This window comes from Centroberyx gerrardi, chromosome 18, assembly GCF_048128805.1.
Source record: "Centroberyx gerrardi isolate f3 chromosome 18, fCenGer3.hap1.cur.20231027, whole genome shotgun sequence".
In the NCBI taxonomy this organism is placed as follows: domain Eukaryota; kingdom Metazoa; phylum Chordata; class Actinopteri; order Beryciformes; family Berycidae; genus Centroberyx; species Centroberyx gerrardi.
The window spans coordinates 3,012,363-3,033,687 of record NC_136014.1 but is presented as its reverse complement, the minus strand read 5'-3'; the positions used below and the strand labels follow the sequence as shown (position 1 = coordinate 3,033,687).

At 39.4% G+C, this 21,325-nt stretch overlaps 1 protein-coding gene across 1 annotated transcript; it reads left to right on the top strand.

Moving 5' to 3' along the window:
- The first annotated feature begins 36 nt into the window (after positions 1 to 36).
- On the top strand, positions 37 to 19,893 carry LOC139920530 (protein NLRC3-like). Its single transcript, XM_071910552.2, has 11 exons — positions 37 to 93; positions 1,271 to 1,448; positions 2,646 to 2,807; positions 3,695 to 3,808; positions 4,338 to 4,549; positions 5,689 to 7,465; positions 7,548 to 7,724; positions 8,399 to 8,569; positions 9,113 to 9,286; positions 17,205 to 17,251; positions 18,339 to 19,893. Exons 3-11 carry the CDS (start codon positions 2,653 to 2,655, stop codon positions 18,863 to 18,865), a joined length of 3,354 nt encoding a protein of 1,117 aa, XP_071766653.2. The 5' UTR covers positions 37 to 93; positions 1,271 to 1,448; positions 2,646 to 2,652; the 3' UTR covers positions 18,866 to 19,893.
- Positions 19,894 to 21,325: the final 1,432 nt, after the last annotated feature.

The window sequence follows — 21,325 nt, the reverse complement described above, 5'->3', positions numbered from 1 at the left end:
CTGATAACATCTGACTATTTGAGGGAGGGAACTATGAGAGAACTCATGTTGTAATGTTAGTAAACACAACGATCCTGTGCAGAATGGACCAGCGTAAGTGCTTATGCATTTTTAACAATAACCAAGAACAGAGCAGAAAGAGAGAAGACACAGGATAATGTGTCGATAGACTACAGAGTTTTACAATTGCAAGGCAGATGTAAATATGTGCTTAGTTCTAGTGAATCTTATGCAATATATTACTTGTCTGTTAAGTAGATTTAGTACCTCTAAGTGTTACCTCTAAATTAACAAAATGAAGGCAATTTGCTGTCTGCTGTGTGTGTGTGTGTGTGTGTGTGTGTGTGTGTGTGTGTGTGTGTGCACGCAATTAAAGGTCTCTGAGTAGAGTTTCCTTTTATATAGTGAAAGTTAAAGGTTCACAGGGGTGACGCAGTTTGGTTTTAGAGGTTAAAACATGGCTATATATACACTATATATGCTATATTACTCGTCTGTTTGTGCTTATATTGTTATATATTATTTGTCTGTTTGTAAAGTAGATTTAAAGTGGTACCTCTAAGTGTTACCTCTAAATTAACAAAATTAAGGCAATATGCTGTGTTCCGTGTGTGTGTGTGTGTGTGGGGTGTGTGTGTGTGTGTGTGTGTGTGTGTGCGCGCGCGCGCATTTAAAGGTCTCTGAGTAGAGTTTCCTATTATATAGCGGAAGTGAAAGTTAAAGGTTCACAGGAGTGACGCAGTTTGGTTTTAGAGGCTAAAATGTGGCTATTTCTCTTTGGAATCGAACCAGATAGTTAAATAATAGACCACATGTGTTTCTGTTTAAAGGTCTTTTGGTCACACTTTATTTCGATTGTCCAATCCTGATACTCAGCTCACTATCAAATGATTCTAAAAAAGTGTGCTGGCTTTCAGGTGATACTGAAAGTAGTGTGAAATTTAGTTAATAGATATTCATTGTCTGGGTTAGGGTTACATAGTCTGTGTGTGTGTGCGTGTGTGTGTGTGTGTGTGGGTGCAAAATAATAGAACAAGCCAAAGTCCCAGAAATAGGGCCAGAGCTTGTGTGTGTGTGTGTGTGTGTGTGTGTGTGTGTGTATGTGAGAGAGAGAGAGAGAGAGAGAGAGAGAGAGAGAGAGAGAGAGATAACAGAATCTAAATGAAACATGTTGCAAAATAATAGAACGAGGTTAAAAAGGAATGCGATTCAAGTTGTTCCATCTCTGTCTAACTATGTAAGTTAATGACAAAGTGAATTTACATTTCAGGCATTTGGGAGAGCAAGAGTCTGAAAACTAAGACACCGTGTGCCCTGTTGATGATGCTGTGACAACGAGCAGATGCAGCATGAATTGTTGTTGACGTAGCACTGCGGGAAGAAACTTTAAAGAGGTTTAGCGCCATCTTCTGGCTAACATGGGGAAGTTGTTAACAGCTTAGGTTCAGGTATGTTCCTGTTAACTGGGGATACCACTCATTAAAAAAATTTACACTACCAGTCAAAAGTTTGGACCCACCTGATTGAATGTATGTTTTTCATTCTCTTAAAGCTATTTTGGTCTAAAGGCTTACGTTTAAATGCTTTAAATGTGTTTCTTAGACAATTATAAATAGTGAAGTTGATGCCTATGTATGAATTTCTTTCCAAAGCCTTTGCCAGGCAAAGGGCGGCTGCTTTAAAGAATCTAAAATATAAGACAGTTTTGATTTGTTTAACACTTTTTTGGTCACTACATAATTCCATTTCATAGTTTTGATGTCTTTACTATTATTCTAAAATGTGGAAAATCAGCTATTAAAATGACATTTGCCCATGTCGCTGGCAAATTTAGTCAAATTCTACTGTATGTCATAGAATATTCATAGAAAGGGTTAGATAGATTAGCATTAGATAACTAATGCAGTTAATTTCAGTAATAAGTAATACATGTCTATAGCCATGACCAAGGAAACTGCAAAATAAAGATGTAGAATTTAAATACAATCAAGGAGATTTAAAGTCTAAGAGACCTATATTGTTTTTCCACTGCAGAAGTACCTTGCTGTACCTGTGTTGGGCCTGGGTCTGGTTCAGTACAATATGGCACAGGACCCTATAGGTCACATGTGTAACTATAGCAACAGCAGAACCATAGCAACCAGTGTCACCATCAACATGTCTTGACTTATTTTCAGAAACACCTTTCCGATGCACACTGTGGAATTAAGATTGTTCTGTATTTTCTCGTTGGCCCATAATCTGATTAGTGCTTGTAATTCTTCCATTTCCATTTGTTCAGTGATTTGTCAGTTTTCCAGTCTTTGTTAATATTTTGTCTCTTTTTCAACTTGCCACTTTTGTTCTGTTTGTTTACACCAGCTAGATATTTAAAATGGCGCTGTAACTGACTGTTGACTCTGTGCGTTGCTTGTGCATCACTTGCATGATGAGGACAATCCTGCCAGCAGGCTTTGAAACAGTTAGATAGATAGCATGCTTTTAATATATCTGAACTGTATTGAACCATAAACAAGATTTAATACAGTACAGCACACTAGTGCAGTGGGAAAAGCATACTAGTTCACTATAAGCATTGCATGAATATATATAATAAATATACATAGATTTTGTAATTTTACTAATTTATACTGTTCACCATTCAGCTTTGACATGAATTTCTCTGAGGAAAGTGCAGAGGGGGGCACTGCTGCCCACGAGGGCCACAGATCGGAGCCTCCAGCCCCCAGCTGCGTATCAATTAAGACAAGCCGTTCGAAGAAATCTTCTCCAGATTTCAGAAAGGAACCAACACCCTCAGACACAGAGTAAGATACCAAACACTCAAACATTGGACAAGAAAGTAAGCAACATGACTTTGTAAAAAAATAAACAGGTTTCAAGTTTGTTGGAGTTTAAAATTCATTTAACATGGTGTCAACATGTTTTGCAAAGGTTAAAACAAAAGAAAAAAAAAGTTTAGTTAAAAGAAAAATAAATACATGAAAAGAATAGATAACACAGGACTGGCAATCTGTTGGAGATGGATGGCTTAGGATAAGAAACTATTTCAGATTCCCTAATGTGGCCTGGACACCTACTCTGCTTTCTCTTAGCCAACTATTCATTTATCTTTTTGCTTATATAAACAATAGCTATAATAACTACTCAATGCGATGCTATGAATATCTTAATAATTTGGATGTACACAGTAAGGAAGAGATGAGAGGTAAAGGATGTCACTCAGGACCTCTGCGTCAAAGCAATGCATTAGTGCTATTGTAGTCCGCTTGCCCCAATGATTAGTCACAGGTTTGAATACAGCCTGGGACATTTGTCGCATGTCAGCCCTCTCTCTCTCTCCCAATCTTTCCTGGGTTCGAATCCAGCTTGGGACATTTATCTATCTATCTGTGTTCGCCCTGTGATGGACTGGCGACCTGTCCAGGGTGTTTCCTTGTGTTCTGCCCAATGCATGCTGGGATAGACTCCATCCCCCCATGACCCTGAATAGGAATAGGAGTCTCCTGCACCCAGTTCAATGAAGAGCGACTGGTCTATTAAAAGATGTACAGATTTAAGAAATAAACCAACGCCCTCAGATACAAAGCAAGATACCAGATATGGAAATAAAGAACAAGATGTATTGAAGCAAAATCTTTGAATGTTCAAATCATGTTGATATATTGTGTGAATATTCTGCATCTAATTCCAGGAGCCATAACCAGTTACAGAGACCAGGGTCTCCAACCCCCACTTGCCTGTCTATGAAAAGTGATGCATCGAAGCGCAGATATCTGGATTTCAGCGGAGAATCTGCACTTTCAAAGTGAGCAATTCAAACCATAATCCAATCTAAATATCCTTAATTTAATTGTTGAGAGTAGTGCAGGGTGGCATGTTGTATTACATGTAAATTGCACAAATTTTACAATAATTATATAAATATAATAATAATGTTTAAGTATATAGCATTCTTCCCAAAATAATTTGTAAGTGCTTTACAGCCGAACAGGACAACAGAAAAGACAGCAGGGAAAAGGAGCACAAAGGATGTAATATAAAAAGAGTTACAGAAATAAGAACAATAAAAAAAATAGTATAAAACAAACAAGAGAAGTTTATAAAAATAGGTCACACAGACTCGGCCAACTTCATATCTAGTCGTTTCAGAGTTTAGGGACTGTGACTGCAAAAGCCTGGTCTACCTTTGAGCCATTTTTGCCAACCTGAGTGTATGCTGTTGAGTATAGAGACATATGAACTTGGAAATGGTAGGGTAGGAATGCACCATGAAATTCATCATTTTTTATAAGTGAACATCATTAAAACCATAATATATCCATTTATCTTGGCAGTGAGAGCGAAGGCCCATCCAGCTGTGCAGAGTGTGGGGAGGCTGTGAGGGATCCAGTTTCCACCAAATGTGGACACTGGTTCTGCAGACCATGCATCACCTCATACTGGGACCAGCCTAGTCCATCAGGAGAAAACGGTTGCCCCAAGTGTGGAAAAAGATCTAGACTCTTACCACACACTGAAGTTATAGATGGCTGCAGTTCTGTCAATGGTAAGGCTACAAGTTGCTTTCAAGGAAACATCATAATGGGATTTTCTGAGGATTGTGTGAAGCTGAGAGGAGGGCTTCAGCAACAGCATTCTTGTTAGCTGAGTGCTGAGCCAAAAAAAAAAAATCCAATCCAATATGACTATTCAAAAAAGAGTGAGGTAGCACATCCAAAATAAGGGAAAAATGGCTAGAGACAATACTTACATTTCACTCAGATGACAGCCCACTGGCATCAGAATCAGAGTTACTTTAGTTGTCAAGTACGATAAATGTATAGGAAATAGTCTTGGTGGCAGGATTTCTTGACTGGTGGATTCTTGATTGGTGGAAGTTAATTGATTTTGGACCTATATAGAATTTGCTTCTTACATACCTGTAATACTTGGATCCGCAGATAATATTGGCTCCCAAGTCAGCTGTCAGTTGAAACAACAAGCTCTGTTGCTAGGCCTCTTGCCGCTAACAGCTAACAATGAGTCCAAACAGGGTTTGTCCAAATATCTCTAAAAATGCCAGTTTGTGAAATGTCGATATGGCAACCAACCAATGTCTACATTTTCACAGCCCACAAAACAGCAGCGCTGTACCATTTTGACTCTGTGGATAGTCTTCTACCAAACTCTACCTGGCTCCATGTGCAATTGTTTACTACCTGACCTGACCATCCGCAAAACTAGATCACGCCGTCAGTAATGCACTTTCACCCCACAGCAGTCTGTGCTGCGGCAGAGAAAAATAGTTCTGTCATTTCCTTATTAGTGAAAGTGAGAGTGATTGCGCAGTTGTGTCATGAAATCAGACCTAATTTATGTCCTTTGCAACTGTTCTGCTTACTCGCAACTCCCCTGTGGAGTCTACAAATGGCTTTTTTTGGAGATATTTTGACAAACCCCATTTGGACTGCTTGTTAGCAGCAAGAGGCAATGGGAACTTGGTGTTTCAACCAACAGCTGAATCAGGAGCCAATATTCTCTGTGGTATTACAGGTATGTAAGAGACAAATTTTCCCGAATTTCTCCACGGGGATTAATAAAGTGATATCTTATCTCATCTTGTCTTATCTTATCTTATATATAGGTCCAAAATCAATTAACTTATCCGTTTAAGTAATTTTGAATTAATTAAATTTTCTCCTACAGACTGTTTTAATCAGCACAGGATCAATATGAAAAAGAAAGCTGAATATGTGATGGGAGGCACTGATGAAAGGACTGGAACCCACCTCAACAGCATCTACACAGAGCTATACATCACCGAGGGAAAGAGTGAAGGGGTTAATACCCAACACGAGGTGTGGCAGCTCGAGATAATTGCCCATATGAAATTACTCTCTGACAAGCAGATCAACTGCAACAACATCTTTATATCCTTGCCCGGCCAAAAGACCCACATCAGAGCTGTTCTGACGATGGGCATTGCTGGTATTGGAAAAACATTCTCTGTGCAGAAGTTCACTCTGGACTGGGCAGAAGGCTTGGCAAACCAAGACGTGAATCTCATGATCCTCCTTTCGTTCCGGGAGCTGAACTTGATCAAAGACAAGCAATTCAGTTTTCTTGACCTTATAAAGCTTTTCCATCCAACGTTACAGATGGTCACGGCTGAGGAGCTCACTATCTGTAAAATCGTGTTCATCTTTGATGGACTGGATGAAAGCAGACTTCCATTGGATTTCGAGCACAATGAAGTTGTGTCCGATGTCACACAAACATCACCGGTGGATGCGCTTCTAACGAACCTCATCAAGGGGAATCTGCTGCCCTCGGCTCTCCTCTGGATAACCTCCAGACCAGCAGCAACCAACCAGATCCCTCCTGAGTATATTAACAGGGTAACAGAAGTGCAAGGGTTCACTGACCCACAGAAGGAGGAGTACGTCAGGAAGAGAGTCACCGATGATGAACTGGCCGGCAGAATCATCTCACACATCAAGGTAGCAAGGAGCCTCCACATCATGTGCCACATCCCAGTCTTCTGCTGGATGACTGCTACCGTTCTGGAGCACATGTTGAGTACAGATGAAACAGCAGAGATGCCCAAGACCCTGACTGAGATGTATGCTCACTTCCTGCTTGTGCAGACAAAGAAGAAGAATCAGAAGTATTATGACAGACATGAGGAGAGTCAGCAGGAGCTCATGGAGACTGAAAGGGACGTTCTTCTGAAGCTGGGCAGGATGGCATTTGAAAATCTTGAAAAAGGCAACCTCATATTCTACCAAGAAAACCTAGCAGACTGGGGACTTGACATCAAAGAGGCATCGGTATACTCAGGGTTGTGCACACAGATTTTTAAAAGTGAATCTGTGCTCTTCCAGAGAAGGGTCTACTGCTTTGTCCATCTCAGCATTCAGGAGTTCATTGCAGCTCTATACATATTCTATTGCTACACAACCAATAACATGGAAGCACTGAAGCCAATACTCGGGGGAATGTTTGGAGCAGTGTCACATTTAGACTATCTTCTCTGGGCTGCCACGCATAAAGCCCTAGAAAGTAAGAATGGCCACCTGGACCTCTTTGTCCGCTTCCTTCACGGCCTCTCTCTGGAGATGAACCAGAATCTCTTGCAAGGCCTGCTGCCTTGGACCAAGATCAGTCCAGAGGGTATCCAGAAAGCCATCAAAAATCTTAAGGGATTTCATGTGAAAAATGTGTCCCCAGAGAGATCAATCAATGTTTTCCACTGCCTGCTGGAGATGAATGACGACTCAGTGCATCAGGAGATCCAACAGTACATGCAGTCAGAGAACAGATCACAGGAACAGCTATCTCCCATCCAGTGCTCAGCTCTGGCCTACACGCTGAAGATGTCAACGGAGGTCCTGGATGTGTTTGACCTGAAGTCATACAACACTTCTTCGAGAGAAGGATGTATGAGGCTGATACCAGCTGTGAGGAACTCCAGGAGGGCTATGTAAGCATGCCTAATGTAGATCTAGATATATAGATGTATGTATGTATGTACAGATGTTGTCTTACATAATGTTTCCTGGCAGACTTTCTGGCTGTGGCTTTGCCACAATAGATGTTTGTGAGGTGTTAACCTCAGTTCTCAGCACCAACCCATCCCATCTGAGGGAACTGGACCTGAGTAACAACAACCTGCAGGATTCAGGAGTGAAACTGCTCTCTACTGGTTTGAAGAGTCCACACTGTAAACTGGAGACACTGAGGTTGGTTCTTTTAGTGATGTTGGTAGATCTTTGCTTCAGGTATTGTTTTTTAATCTATTTTTTTTCTCTACTTAACATTTATGCAGTTTGTTGGTGTCATACTGTTTACCTTTTCACTGTGTTATTGTCATTTAGTTTCTGTCAGTTCTGTATTCATGATTTTGAGATATATGTACAGTATAAGTTTCTTGGGGCTTCTTTGTCTCACCTGCACCATTTGTATATTTTCTTTTATTTTAGCATTTAAATTCTCAAGCACACTAAAACTAGAGACGATTATCAAAATCCAAGAATGCCAAGTCAATACTTGTGTCCTTCTGGAGAAAGTTCTTCCCAAGTTGTCTTGGAGAGAACAAACTTCTCAAGAAAGCGCAGAGAGGCGTCCTTACAGTTTGAATGTAATGTGTTCTCGCAATGAATCTTGGGGATTCCCATTTGTTTTCTTCAGCCAAGTCACCATCCAATGCATGCTTGGTTAGCAAGAAAACTTACAGGATCTTTATTTGTCCTCTGTCCTTGCGTACTTTTGTTTTGCAATCATACTTCCAACATTAGATACAGCATTACATCAAATGCATCATGAAAGACACAAGACTGAAAGACCCTACATGTTTTCAGCCTCAATTTTTTGATTTGTTGTTTGCTCACATGCCATTAATTCACTGTGATCTTAGACTCGATAATTGTGGGGCAACAGAGACATCTTGTGAATCGATAGCTACAGTTCTCAGCTCCAACTCCCACCTGAGAGAGCTGAACCTGAGTAACAACGAGCTGCAGGACTCAGGAGTGATTCTTCTCTCTGCTGGACTGGGGAGTCCAAACTGTAGACTGGAGACTCTGAGGTGCGTAATCCTTTTCTGTTTTCTTCATACAAGACCCTAAAGCAAAGTGTCCAGGAAGCCTCTGTGACGTTGCGTAGCAGCTGACCACTGACCACTTATGACCACTCCATGTTCTCCACCACCAGTGGAGAACGACTGGTGAAACAAATGAAACCAAATTATTTACAGTCAGCCATCTTTCTTCAGCGTTGAGCAGAATACATGGTTGGCTGATACTTCACTTGAGTTCCAGTTTAAAATGAAAATCAAGAATGTAAAAAGGTTAACTGGAGGAGGTTAACTGTCTCAAGCTTCATAAGAAGCTCTTTAACCTGTCTCGTCCCCTGCATCGACATCTCCCCTTCATGACTGAAGTGGATTTAAAGGGTGAAATCAATAAATTACCATAACTTTCACCTGTATTCACCTGGTCAGACTATTTAATGGAAAGAGCAGGTGGTCCTACTATTTTGTACTATTTGTAAACAGTCTAAAATGACACAACTAAGAGAAATATTGTGATATGAACCTCAATTTTGATTCCCGTTCCTCTGGACTCTGCAGGTTGTCAGGCTGTCTGTTCACAGAGGAAGGCTGTGCTTCTCTGGCCTCAGCTCTGAGCTCCAACCCCTCCTATCTGAGAGAGCTGGACCTGAGCTACAATCATCCAGGAGCCTCGGGAGTGAAGCTGCTGTCTGCTGGACTGGAGAATCCACACTGGAGACTGGACACTCTCAGGTCAGTGGAGGACTAAAAATAACATAGGACAATTTTAACCTATCTCCAAGGAAATAAAGAGGTCAAGGTGGTTAAAATTCAATGGACTTACCACTGAAGTTCAGCGTTATACAGTCTAAAGAGCTTCTAAAGTTGCATGAGGCAACTTTGCATTTTGGCGCCTCCAAATGGCAGTGAGAAGTAACTTGAAAACTTTTTGAACTTGCTTTATACCAAAGAAAACCGAGAGAAAGGAAAAAGATCTAATGTTGATGCGTCACTTTCTGAATTCCTGCCAGTGTCCTTACCCAACACCAGAATTTCATTTGGGCAAATACGGCAAATCTACTTTGTCTTAGTTAGTGGAGGTGGGACACTCTTTTCTCTTGCAGGTCTGCTTTTTGATTTAGGCTGATAAGACAGGTGTATTTTTACATTAAAAATATTGCCTAATTATAACTCAGGAAGCAATAAAGGTCTTATAAGCAAGTTATACAATGGCATCACATCACTGAATAAGGACACTACAGACTATGTGAAACAACGATGGGAAAAAGTGCTGGACATTGAAATAACTGAAGATGTGGCTGAATGCCTGGGAAACACAGTCGTCCTCCACCAACTCCCGGACCTGGAGAGACTTCTGTTGGAAAAACTTGATACGCTTTTTTATCACTCCTAAACAGAAGTCTAAACAAACTGGCACTCAGCTATGCTGCTGGAGAGAATGTGGAGAAAGCATCGTTGATCATGCTCATGTTTTCTGGTCCTGTCCCTCTATTCAGACTTTTTGGAAGGAAGTAGCAACAATCATCTCAAAAACCCTGGTTTTTAGTATCAGTACAACATTCACATCCCTCTATCTTGGACATATCCCTGACGGGTTAAGTAAAGATGATCCCTACCTCCTAAAGATCTTGCTGGTAGCAAGTAAAAAGGCCATTACAAAATATTGGCTTCAGAAAAACTGCCCTACTGCTGGCCTCTTTGTCTATATTGTTAAACACCTACATCTTCTAGAACAGATGACCTACTCCATATGGCCCCAAAAAGAACTGGGAGAAAAACGGTGGGAAAAATGGTGTGTTTATTTAGCCAATGAGACAGATCTAAGACAGATCATAATTATTGTATGTATCATGTATGATATTTTCTTTTAAATTAGGCAAATTTGCAAATTAGGCAATTTGATTTATTTTTTTATGACCAATTTTTTATTGATTCATATACATGACTTGGGCCGCTAGCATTCCCCTTCCCCATTCCCCCTCTCAGGCCTCTTCAAAACAAAAACAAACAAATAAATTTAGATGTACAAGTTCCGTGCATGTGTGTGTCAAGCCATCAATAGTACAACATTGCTTGACCTACTATCCACAAAACATCCACAGTACGCCAGCGAAAACACCCACATAATTAGGCTGGGTCAACCAAGTAGCAAATGCACAACTACAATACATAGTCCATGAGAATAGACATCGGAAACACACCAAGATCGTCCCAGGTATTACCGATTGACAGAAACGCGGTAAAGCACAACAGTAATAAAGGCAAAATAAATAAATAAATATTAAAGAGAAACAAACAAACAAACAAAAAAAAAAAAAAAAAAGTAATGAAGGGGGGTATAATAGTGCAAAGTGTTTCATATACATGCACATATATACACATATACATACACATACACATATATACACACACACACATACATACACATACTTATACATACATACACATATACATACATACATACATACACATACATATATGTATATACATATATACACATACACATATATACATATACATACATACATATATATATATACATACACATATACATACACACACATATACACATACACGCACACCCACTGCACACGTATATACATATACATATACAGCCCACATACAAGTACATATACAGTACACATGTACGCATATACACACACACACATATACACATACACGCACACCCACACGCACTGCACACGTATATACATATACAGCCCACATACAAGCATATACAGTACACATGTACGCATATACATACACATACATACGCATGCATACATACATGCAATACAATACAGTATAATATACTTTACACCCCACTAGTATTATATATGCCGTTTGACTAATTCGGCTGCATCTGTAAGTGCTTCAACTGTTTCCCTTTTTGCACCATTTACACTTGCTATTGATGATTCTAAAACAAGTATACTATAAAATAGAGACATCCACTGATCTAATTTAAGGACGTGCGGTGGTTTCCATCTCATTACTAAAATCTTTTTTGCTGCTGTAAGACCACAAAAGAATTTTTTTTTTTGTTTGCCTAATATATTGAGGGAGGAGTCGTCATTCAACAATATAACATTAGGCAAACATGGTATTTCAGTGCCAATAATATCTGATAAGACCTGTGCAATCTGTACCCAAAATGATCTTACACCTGAACATTCCCAAAACATATGGATGTAGGTGCCAATTGACCTTTGTGAACATAGCGAGCAAATAGGACTGGGGGTTATCTGTAGTTGGCAACACTTTCTAGGCGATAGATAGAATCTATGAATCATTTTATAGTGCAGCAACTGATTATTGTAATTGCGAGATGTTAATGAAATGTTCCTCCATACTCTTTTCCAATCTATTGTCAAGCCATCATTTTTCAAATCGGTATTCCAAACTTTAACAATTCCCATATAACCTTGAGTGTTGTGTTGCATCTTTTTGTACACATATGACACAAAACCCACACCTGGATGGAGAGTTCTCATCATTTCCACCATTGGGTGCATTTTGAGAGGCTGGTTCCATGGCACGCCATATGTGCGCATAGCAGTGCGCAACTGCAGATAAAAAAAAAAGGATGACCCAGGCAAATTAAAATCATGTTTCAGATCTTGGAAGGACCTTAATCCTTCGTCATTCATAATGTCTGGTAGAGTATAAATCCCTTGATTTTGCCACTGTGGGAAGTAGATTGGTTTCCCCCCAATATTCAAATGGTTATTCCTGAATATTGGAGTATCAAGGTGCCAATCCAATCTCCAAGCGCCCAGTTTTTCTACACAGTTCCATATATAAATAGAATGAGCAACAATCGGGCCAAAATGTTCGAAACAATAATGGTCAGACAAGGCAGAGAACAATACGTCTTTAAGTGAAAAAGGTGACACTATTTGCTTTTCAACCTCTATCCACGGCACCTTTGAGTTATCATTAAACCAGTTCTTTAAAGGGCGAAGCATGAAGGCATAGTAATACAATTCAAAATTTGGGACATTTAGACCCCCAGACATTCTGTCATGCTGTAATATAGTTGTTCTAATTCTAGGGAACTGTCCTTTCCAGATATATTTTGAGACACGACCTTGAAGTTTGTCCCAAAATCCAAGAGGAGGTGGCAGTGGTAGCATACTAGCGAAAAAATTTACTCTTGGCAGAATATTCATTTTCACTATTGAAATGCGTTCAGCTAATGATACAGTTAAATTGGCCCACTTATCAATATCAGCCTTTATAGACTTGTACATACTTTTGTAGTTTTGGTTTATAAGTCTATCTAGAGATGGATATATATCTATTCCCAGGTATCTAAAATTTTGTACAACAGGAATTTCTGTGTTTCCGTCCAGATCTGTCATTGCTGCATTCAAAGGTAGTAATAAGGACTTAGTCAAGTTGATCTTATAACCAGATATTGCACTAAATTTCGTAAATATGTCAAGAACGACTGGGAGTGTTGTAGGTACTTGGTCCATATAACATAATAAATCATCTGCGTATAAAGATATTTTGTGGTGTGTATTGTTAATTGTTATTGGTTTAGCTGCCTCAGATATTCTAATTTTTTGAGCCAACGGCTCAAGGGAAATCGCAAATAGTAATGCTGAGGCAGGACAACCCTGCCTTGTACCGCGTGCAATAGAAAACTGTGGAGAGCACTGATTTCCTGTTAAAACCATTGCTGTTGGGTTGTGATATAATATTTTTAACATATTCATGAATTTATCACCAAATCCCATATTATGCATTGTATACCAAAGATAAGGCCATTCGAGCCTATCGAATGCTTTTTCAGCATCGACTGACATCACAGCACATGGTGACTGCAAATTGGATGCTCCATGAATAATATGAAGGAGGTGGCGGATATTGTCAGATGATAGCCTATGTTTCACAAAGCCTGTTTGGTCGGGATGTACTAATACTGGCAGAACTGTCTCAAGTCGACAGGCTAGGACCTTAGCATATAATTTGATATCTGTATTTATAAGTGATATAGGTCTGTGACTGGAACATAAAATAGAGTCTTTCCCTTTCTTATGTAACAATGAAATAATGGCAGTATTTACGTCCCTATGGAAACCTCCTTGATCGATAGCTGTGTGTATCATTTCTAATAGTATTGGACCGAGGTCAGCCCAAAACTGCAAGTAAAATTCCGGAGGGAGACCATCCCATCCTGGAGATTTCCCTTGTTTCATGAGTTTCAAAGAGTCATATAGTTCTTGTAGTGTTATAGGAGAGTCCAAAAAATTAATGTCATTGACTGTAAGTTTAGGTAGCTTCAAACCTACAAAAAAGCTTTCCAATTCTTTTGTTGATGTGTCCAATTCAGACGTGTACAGGATCTTATAAAAGTGCTGAAATTCAAGATTAATTAAGTGTGGGTCATTAAGTAGGACTCCCTCATTGTTCATAATAATTGGAATATCAGCTAATCGTTCGTTCATCCGAATTTTGCTTGCCAATAAAAAACTTGGACTGCTGCCATCTAAGTAACAGGATTGTCTCGCTCTATGCACTAGAAATTCACCTCGTTTTAGATTTAACGCATTTAACTCTGTTTCAATGTTAGATAATGTTTTTTGTCTATCTGAATCAAATTGATTTTGCTGTTGCTTAATTAAAGCTGATTGAATGGTCTCCAAGTCAGAAATAGTTTTGAGTTGTGTCTTATTTAGACCAGATGAAAATGCTATCGATTTATTACGAATATATCCCTTAGCTGCACTCCACAAGAAGCGAATGTCCTTGACTGAATTCTTATTAAGTAAAATAAATTTGTGAAAGCCAGCTTTAAATTGGTCACTATACTGTTTGTTCTGCAGCAATGTCAGATTAAATCGCCATCTACTGGCCCTTGTTGGAACATTGGGAAAGACAAACCTGCACAAATTTGCATGATGATCTGACATAGACATATAATGAATTTCAGCTTTCTGTACAGAAGGAACCATTCCAGAGGAGACAAAAATGTAATCTATCCTTGAGAATGTTTGGTGTCTTGCAGAAAAAAAGGTATATTCTCTCCTTGCATGGTGCTGGAGTCTCCAGATGTCGACCAATGAGAAATTGGATATCAGTCTCTTTAAAGCGGAATTGGCAGAAGAAGTAGATTGGGTGCATGTGGATCTAACAATGGATCAAGTACAGCATTCATATCACCCCCTAAGATTATTTGATAACCAGTCATTTTGGTAATAATTCTTGATAAGAAGTAAAAAAAAACAGGTTCGTAGGAGTTAGGTGCATAACAAGTAATAAGTGCAATCTTCTCACCAACGAAATTTCCTTTCAGATAGGCGATTCTCCCATCTTGGTCGTTCCCTTTATCAACAATGTGGAACTTTAAGCTATTGCGCATGAGTATGATAACTCCTTTAGCTTTATTATTAGCAGATGATGAGGCAACAACTCTATAGTTATTCTTAATTTTATATATATCTTTTTCCATAACGTGTTTCCTGAAGCATCGCAATATCTGCCCCTTTTCTGCTTATAATATCAAGAGAGCTGGCAATCTTCAGGTCAGTGTTAAGGCCTCGTAAGTTCCATGAAAGAGTAACTAATTTGGCCATAATACGGAAGAGTATAATTCACACTTTTTATTATGTGTCAGCATGTACATCTTACTCAATAAAATTGAACAGTTCACCTGGAGCCCACCCTCCTCCCCACTCTTATTTGCAGCCATAAACCCTCCCATACCCCCCTCAGTTCCCTGCCTCCCAAGAGAAGGGGAAAAAAAGTCATAATACCATATCACATTATATTTACTGTACCCTTCTCTCTGACTCCCTTTACTCTGCTTCACGTTGCAAAGCTGTGGCATGGAAAAGCTTAACCCATCAGCCCTCTGATGGTACCACCCCCAGCCAGTCACTCGATCAGTCAATAATATCATTGTTCACAGCAATGGAGAGTGGTAGTTGTTTTGTTCATACCAACAGAAAAAAGAATGAAATAAAAAAAAAAAAAAATAAAGCAGAAAAAAAAAAAAGAATTTTTTACTTCTTTAAGACCACACTAAAATGTCTCTTGTATGCTGGTATAGATTGACGGTCTTTGAGGTCCAATATCACCTCAGAAAATTAAAAAAAAAAAAAAAATAGTATAGCTAAACAACAACAACAACAACAAACGAAGATAGTTTCTGAAGAAAGACTCGTCATTAATAATAATAACACTAAGGAAAAAAATAAAAATAAAAATAAAAAATAAATAAAACGCTACTTAACCAGCAGACAAACAGAACAGCCAGATGGCTAAGCGGACATACCTTTGGAATTGTCTCTCATGAGTGCGAATATTAATGGTATTCAGTCTTATCATATCTGCATCTGCATGACAGTCGGCCCCGAGTCATATAGGCAGAGAGCGCATCTAGGATTCCAGCGTTGGCTTGATCTCATTCATATAGAAGTCTTTCGCTTCAGATGCCTGCGTAAAGGAATGCGTCTTCTTGTTGAAAGTGATCAGAAGCTTGGTTGGTTGCACGATTCCGTATCTCAGGTTGGTCTTGCGTAGTAGTGCTCTCACCTCGTTAAAAGAGGCATGCTGTTCCCGTTGTTCCGATGTCATGTCGGGGTAGATGCTTATCCTATGGCCGCGGTACTGTAGCCCTTGTTTCCCCTTTTCTGAAGTCATGCGAAGGATGGTTCTTTTCACTTCAAAACTGTTCAGCCGTATTATCATGGTGCGCCTGTCGTGTTCCGCTGGTCCGGTGCGGTGTGCAATATTAATTAGAGGAGACGGTCCAAGCGCGTCTTGGCCAAAGATCTCATAAAAGAGTTTGTTCACAAACTGGGTTGGCTTGCCCTCTTCAATTCCCTTTGGCAGTCCGATTATTCTCAGATTAAATTTTCTACTATGACTGTCCAGAGCCAGAGTCTTTTCTTTCAATTTGCACACCTCCGTCTTGAGCCACTTATTTTCCTCCTCCAAAGACTTTGCGGTCGTTTCCATTGCATCGGCTGCGGTCTCGAGTTCTTTAACTTTACTCATGCATGACGCAACATTTGTTTGTAAGTCACTTAAAGATTCTTTGATAGGTTTAAGATTGTTTTCGAAGCCTTCTGTTATTTCTTCTCGCACGATTTGTCGGATCACGGAGGCAAGCTCGGCGTTCTCCATTGATTGTTTGGCTGCAGCCCGAGTCTTTGATGTCATTAGGATGTTTAGTAAATCCAGCAAAGTTTACTTCAGAAGTGATAGGGACACGGATATGAGGTTCGTACCTTGATAGGATATATTCTTTGTTTGGCGTTTTCTGTGGTAGAATTTAAAGTATAATTCGCAGAGGGCTGTGGCGAGAGCTTGGCGTGGTCACTCCATGCCGCCGGAAGCAATTTGATTTATTGATCACCCCATGACCTCATATTTGTTTGCTTTTTTATTTTTTGTTTCTTGTTTGCTTTTTGCTTGCTGTCCTTATAATGTGAAAAATGTTCATAAATAAAAAGTAAAAAAATAAAATAAATATTGCCTAGTGCAGCATTAAATTTAAACAAAATAGAGGGATTATGTATGTATACAACCAATGAAGACATTATTTATCATTAGTATAAAAGGGAATTGTAAACTGATGCATATTGGTTAAATAATTAAACATTGTTGTGATGGCTGCCTCTTTTCATCCCTACAGTATGAATCCCGGAGGAGAACACTGGATCAAACCCGGACGTAGAAAATGTGAGCACCGACACTGTTTCACACTGTTCACACTGCTGGTCACACTGCTGCTCCTCAGTTCATACGATGTTTTTTTTAAGTTCACAGTGGGTACATTTATTTAATCACAGTATTACAGTTCATGCTGCTGTCCACATAAGCCTGCCTCTACAACTACTTCTGCTGGTCAAGGATTGAATCCCACCAGATCTTTCTCTCCCACTCTGTACATTTCAACTCCTGTCTCAGTAAATAAAATAATATTAAGTGGAGTGAACTGCCCATTACATTTAAAAAGAATAATATGGTAACCAGCTCATATCCTGGTTAAAGCATAACTAGCTGTCATACCGATTCTGACCAAAATCTCATAAATTTCTTCACTGTAAAGCTAGTTACATCTCGCTTGCCTGTGTGTCAGGCCAATGAACACTCATCTTTTTCAACATATTGAAAGTCATGTGTTTTCACTACAGTTTTGATGCTACCTTTGCCATTACTTTAACACTTGCTGGTTTCCTCTTCCCGGCCAGCTTTGGCTTTGGCTGCCTGTCTACATGTGCCGCTGTGTAAAGTTATGCAAAATAAACAGTGAAAGTTAACTCTGTTAAGATGTCTCATAACAGAGTGAGTGTCAATATGTTGGAATAGATATGCTTTGGGTGCTTTTGGGGTTGGTTTTTGGAGAGTCCATCGGCCTATTAGGACTGTAGTGGACAACAAGATGCAAGTAGATTTTCAGAATTCACCAGTATCATGGAAAAAGATGGAAAAATAGAGTCTGAAAAAAAGTTGTGAGTTGTGCGGAGGTCATATTTGGGAAAATTTGGGATTATATGCATCTTCCTGCTCACAGATGTAACCATTTACATGAATTAACAGAACAACTAGAATTTAGACTGACCAAAAAAGAAAAGGGATAAGGAGTTCCATTGCCTCAGTACCCAAGCTAATATCTGCATATCCCATCTATGATACTGTACATTATTATCTGCCATTTGGTGAACGTTTTTATCCAAATCACCTAGATTTCACATAGATGAAAATGTTTCTATTGCTTAACATGTATGTGTTTCTTGCATCTGTGTGTCCTGGTCTCCCATCTCAGATGCTTGTGAGCTCACACTGGACCCAAACATGGTTGAAACGCACCTCTGTCTGTGTGAGGTGGGTAAAAAGGTGACACTGGAGAGGCAGCCGTCCACCAGTCGCCCAGAGCAACGCAGCTGTTGGAGGCAGGTGCTGTGTAGAGAGGGCCTGACCGGACGCTGCTACTGGGAGGTGAACTGGACCGGTCGGGTTTTGATCGGAGCGTCGTACGGGGAAACCGGCAGAATAGGGAACGATGACCACTGTAAGCTAGGGAATGATGAGAAGTCTTGGAGCCTGGGCTGCACAGATTACACCTACATTACGAGGCACAACAGGAAGAACACAACGGCCCCGGTCCGGCCGTCGGACTGTCACAGGGTCGGAGTGTATCTGGACTGGCCCGGCGGCACGCTATCCTTCTTCAGGGTCTTCCAGGGCACACGGACCCACATCCACACATTTCACTCCACATTCACCGAGCAGCTTTATCCAGGGTTTGGCCTGGTGGAGTCTGCCACAGTATCTCTGTGTCACATCACATAGCTTCTTTTAGGCTAATGCAGTTGCAAAAACTAAAACTAAAAAAATAACTGACAATGCCGGAAATGTGATTTAAAAAAAATAAGGGACAGATTGAAGGAAGAGAAATTACTAATACCTTTTGTTTTATGCTGTCTGTTTTACTTAGTGTTTTTGCTGATTTTGCTTTACCTCTTAATAGCACTTTAATAGATCTTCAGGGATTCTGCCTCATGCCTGCAAAGTCTGCAAAGAAATTAATTTGACATTTTACAGATCTCAAACATTTGGGAATTGCACAATTGCCTCTGTTTGAAGTATGGGGAAAAAATGTTCTCAAGTCCTGATACAGATGTGGCAATGTATTTTTTTGTCATATATATATTTTTGTCATTTATATTATATTCAGAGTGAAGAATTATATTCAGCTATAGAGTGAAGTGGGCTGGCAGGCAGTAATTGCACATCATATTGAACGACAGCTAAAATGTTCAAATCCAGTTAAGACATTAAAGGAACAGTTCACCCCAAAATAAAAATTCAGCAATTAACCACAGTTAGTCAAAACTTCACTGAAGTTTGTACAAAGTTGGCGCTTTCTAGAACAAAGTATTGTCATTGGGGAAAATCTAGGAGATAATAAGGTAAATATTGGACTTTTGGTCTGGAATTTTCAATTTTTTTTTTGTACAGGAAGCCCAGCTGTTGCTTTCATGATGATACACACATGTTTGTCTTGACATCAGGGGAACCGCTTGGAATTCTGGGAACCATGTCATTACTGGAACCACCCACCCCTCTTTTCTTAGCTAGGGTTAGGGTTTTATGTTTTTATGTTTTGTTTTATGTTTTGTTTAAATAATTTTAAAAGATTTTGAAGAGACAATGCCTGTATAGGAGTTATGTGAATGGACAATATTTATGTAAGTGTTGAGTTTTTTTGCAAATACTGATGGAGCCCTGGAGGTAAAATGGTGGTTTTTTTAATCTATTTTATTATTTTAAATTGTGCGAACGAGATCTATCTAAATAAAAAATATGTTCAAAGACAATTTTGCAAATCCTATTCTTGAGTGCTACGTCCTCATCCTTTTTTCTCCAAGCATTGCACAGTGTATCTCTCTTGCTTGCCGCACCCCCCTCCCCCTCTCCCATCTCTCCCTTGTGCTCTCCAGGCCTTCATGGTGATGAAAAAGATAAAGTCGTTTATTTATTTCCTTTGTACGTTACCTTATTAGATTGCTGTGGATTAGTGCCTTTCTAACAAGCATCGCCCACAAATGTTTCATGTTTGGGAAATCTGTCAAAGAGGGATAACTAGTTTTTATTGTTTTGTTTTTAGCCTATGAAAACCCGTTTTGGGACTGTGACATACATGGCAACGATAGTATAAAAATAATGCAATAAAAATTCAAGCTATAGAAATAAAGGCACATATAACTGAATTTATTGGCTCTTTATAACAGCAGGCCAACATCAAGCAAATATGAATATAATCAATTCTGACCAGGAGATATGAGGGGCCGTATAGGCCATATTTCAAATTATGCTCATGTATACACATATGAAACACACACACACATACATACATACTCTGTGCACATATGTGAAACACTTCTGTATACTGACACACATACATATGAAACGCTTGCACATATACGGTGAAACATTTATACATATGTATCTGAAACACTTACGCACATGTGAAACACTTGCATATACATTGGTGAGACACTTGTACATACAACTACTGCATATAAATACATAAAACACCCCTGTATGCATACATTAACCACTTGTACATGAATGTGTAAATTAAAAGTATACATATATATACAGGTATTGTAGGAGTGTTTCACATATCTATGTGTGAGTTTCTCACATGTATATGTGTGAGTGATCTCAGTATATCCGAAAGGTATCTCAGTATATACGGAAGGCAGAAGTAAAGCGTGACACATGCCCCAGCCCCAGAAGAGCCCTGGGCTGTGCGGTGATTTTGGCGTAGTGGCTAAGCTCAGATCAGCAAGTCATGTGACACCATGGGGCCCAAAAAGACTCTTTCCCATAGAGATACATTAGAAAAGAAATACCTGTAAACTGTAAAAAAAAATCAAAAAAAATCAAAAAAAAAAACATCTGGGTATTGCACAAGTTCAAAAGGGAATTTTGTAACTCACATTTTAAATCATTGGGTCCATTTTTCTTTAGAAGCCACCAAGAACTATGAAGCCTCTAAGCCACGGGAACGGTCCAAACACACTCACCGCTTCTACTTCCGTTGTTGACAGCTACACAGGCTAGCTGGCTGTTAGCGGAGGCTTTTAGCTGTATCCATCAAACTAGAGCTAACCCTACAAGTCTGCTGACATTTAGTTTTAACAGGCAAGACTTAAGAACAATAACGGATGGTTTCTATTTTGGTTTATTTTCTCTGCCGATTAAATAGGTCGCTTGCAAGTTAGCGAACATAGACTATGCCTA

What these genes read in the sequence shown, in the direction of transcription:
- LOC139920530 (XM_071910552.2), top strand. Translation starts at nt 2,653, where the DNA reads ATGAATTTCTCTGAGGAAAGTGCAGAGGGGGGCACTGCTGCCCACGAG. An exon ending in AGGAACTCCAGGAGGGCTAT is followed by an intron (nt 7,466 to 7,547) that starts GTAAGCATGCCT and finishes GTTTCCTGGCAG; the next exon opens with ACTTTCTGGCTGTGGCTTTG. An exon ending in TGTAAACTGGAGACACTGAG is followed by an intron (nt 7,725 to 8,398) that starts GTTGGTTCTTTT and finishes CTGTGATCTTAG; the next exon opens with ACTCGATAATTGTGGGGCAA.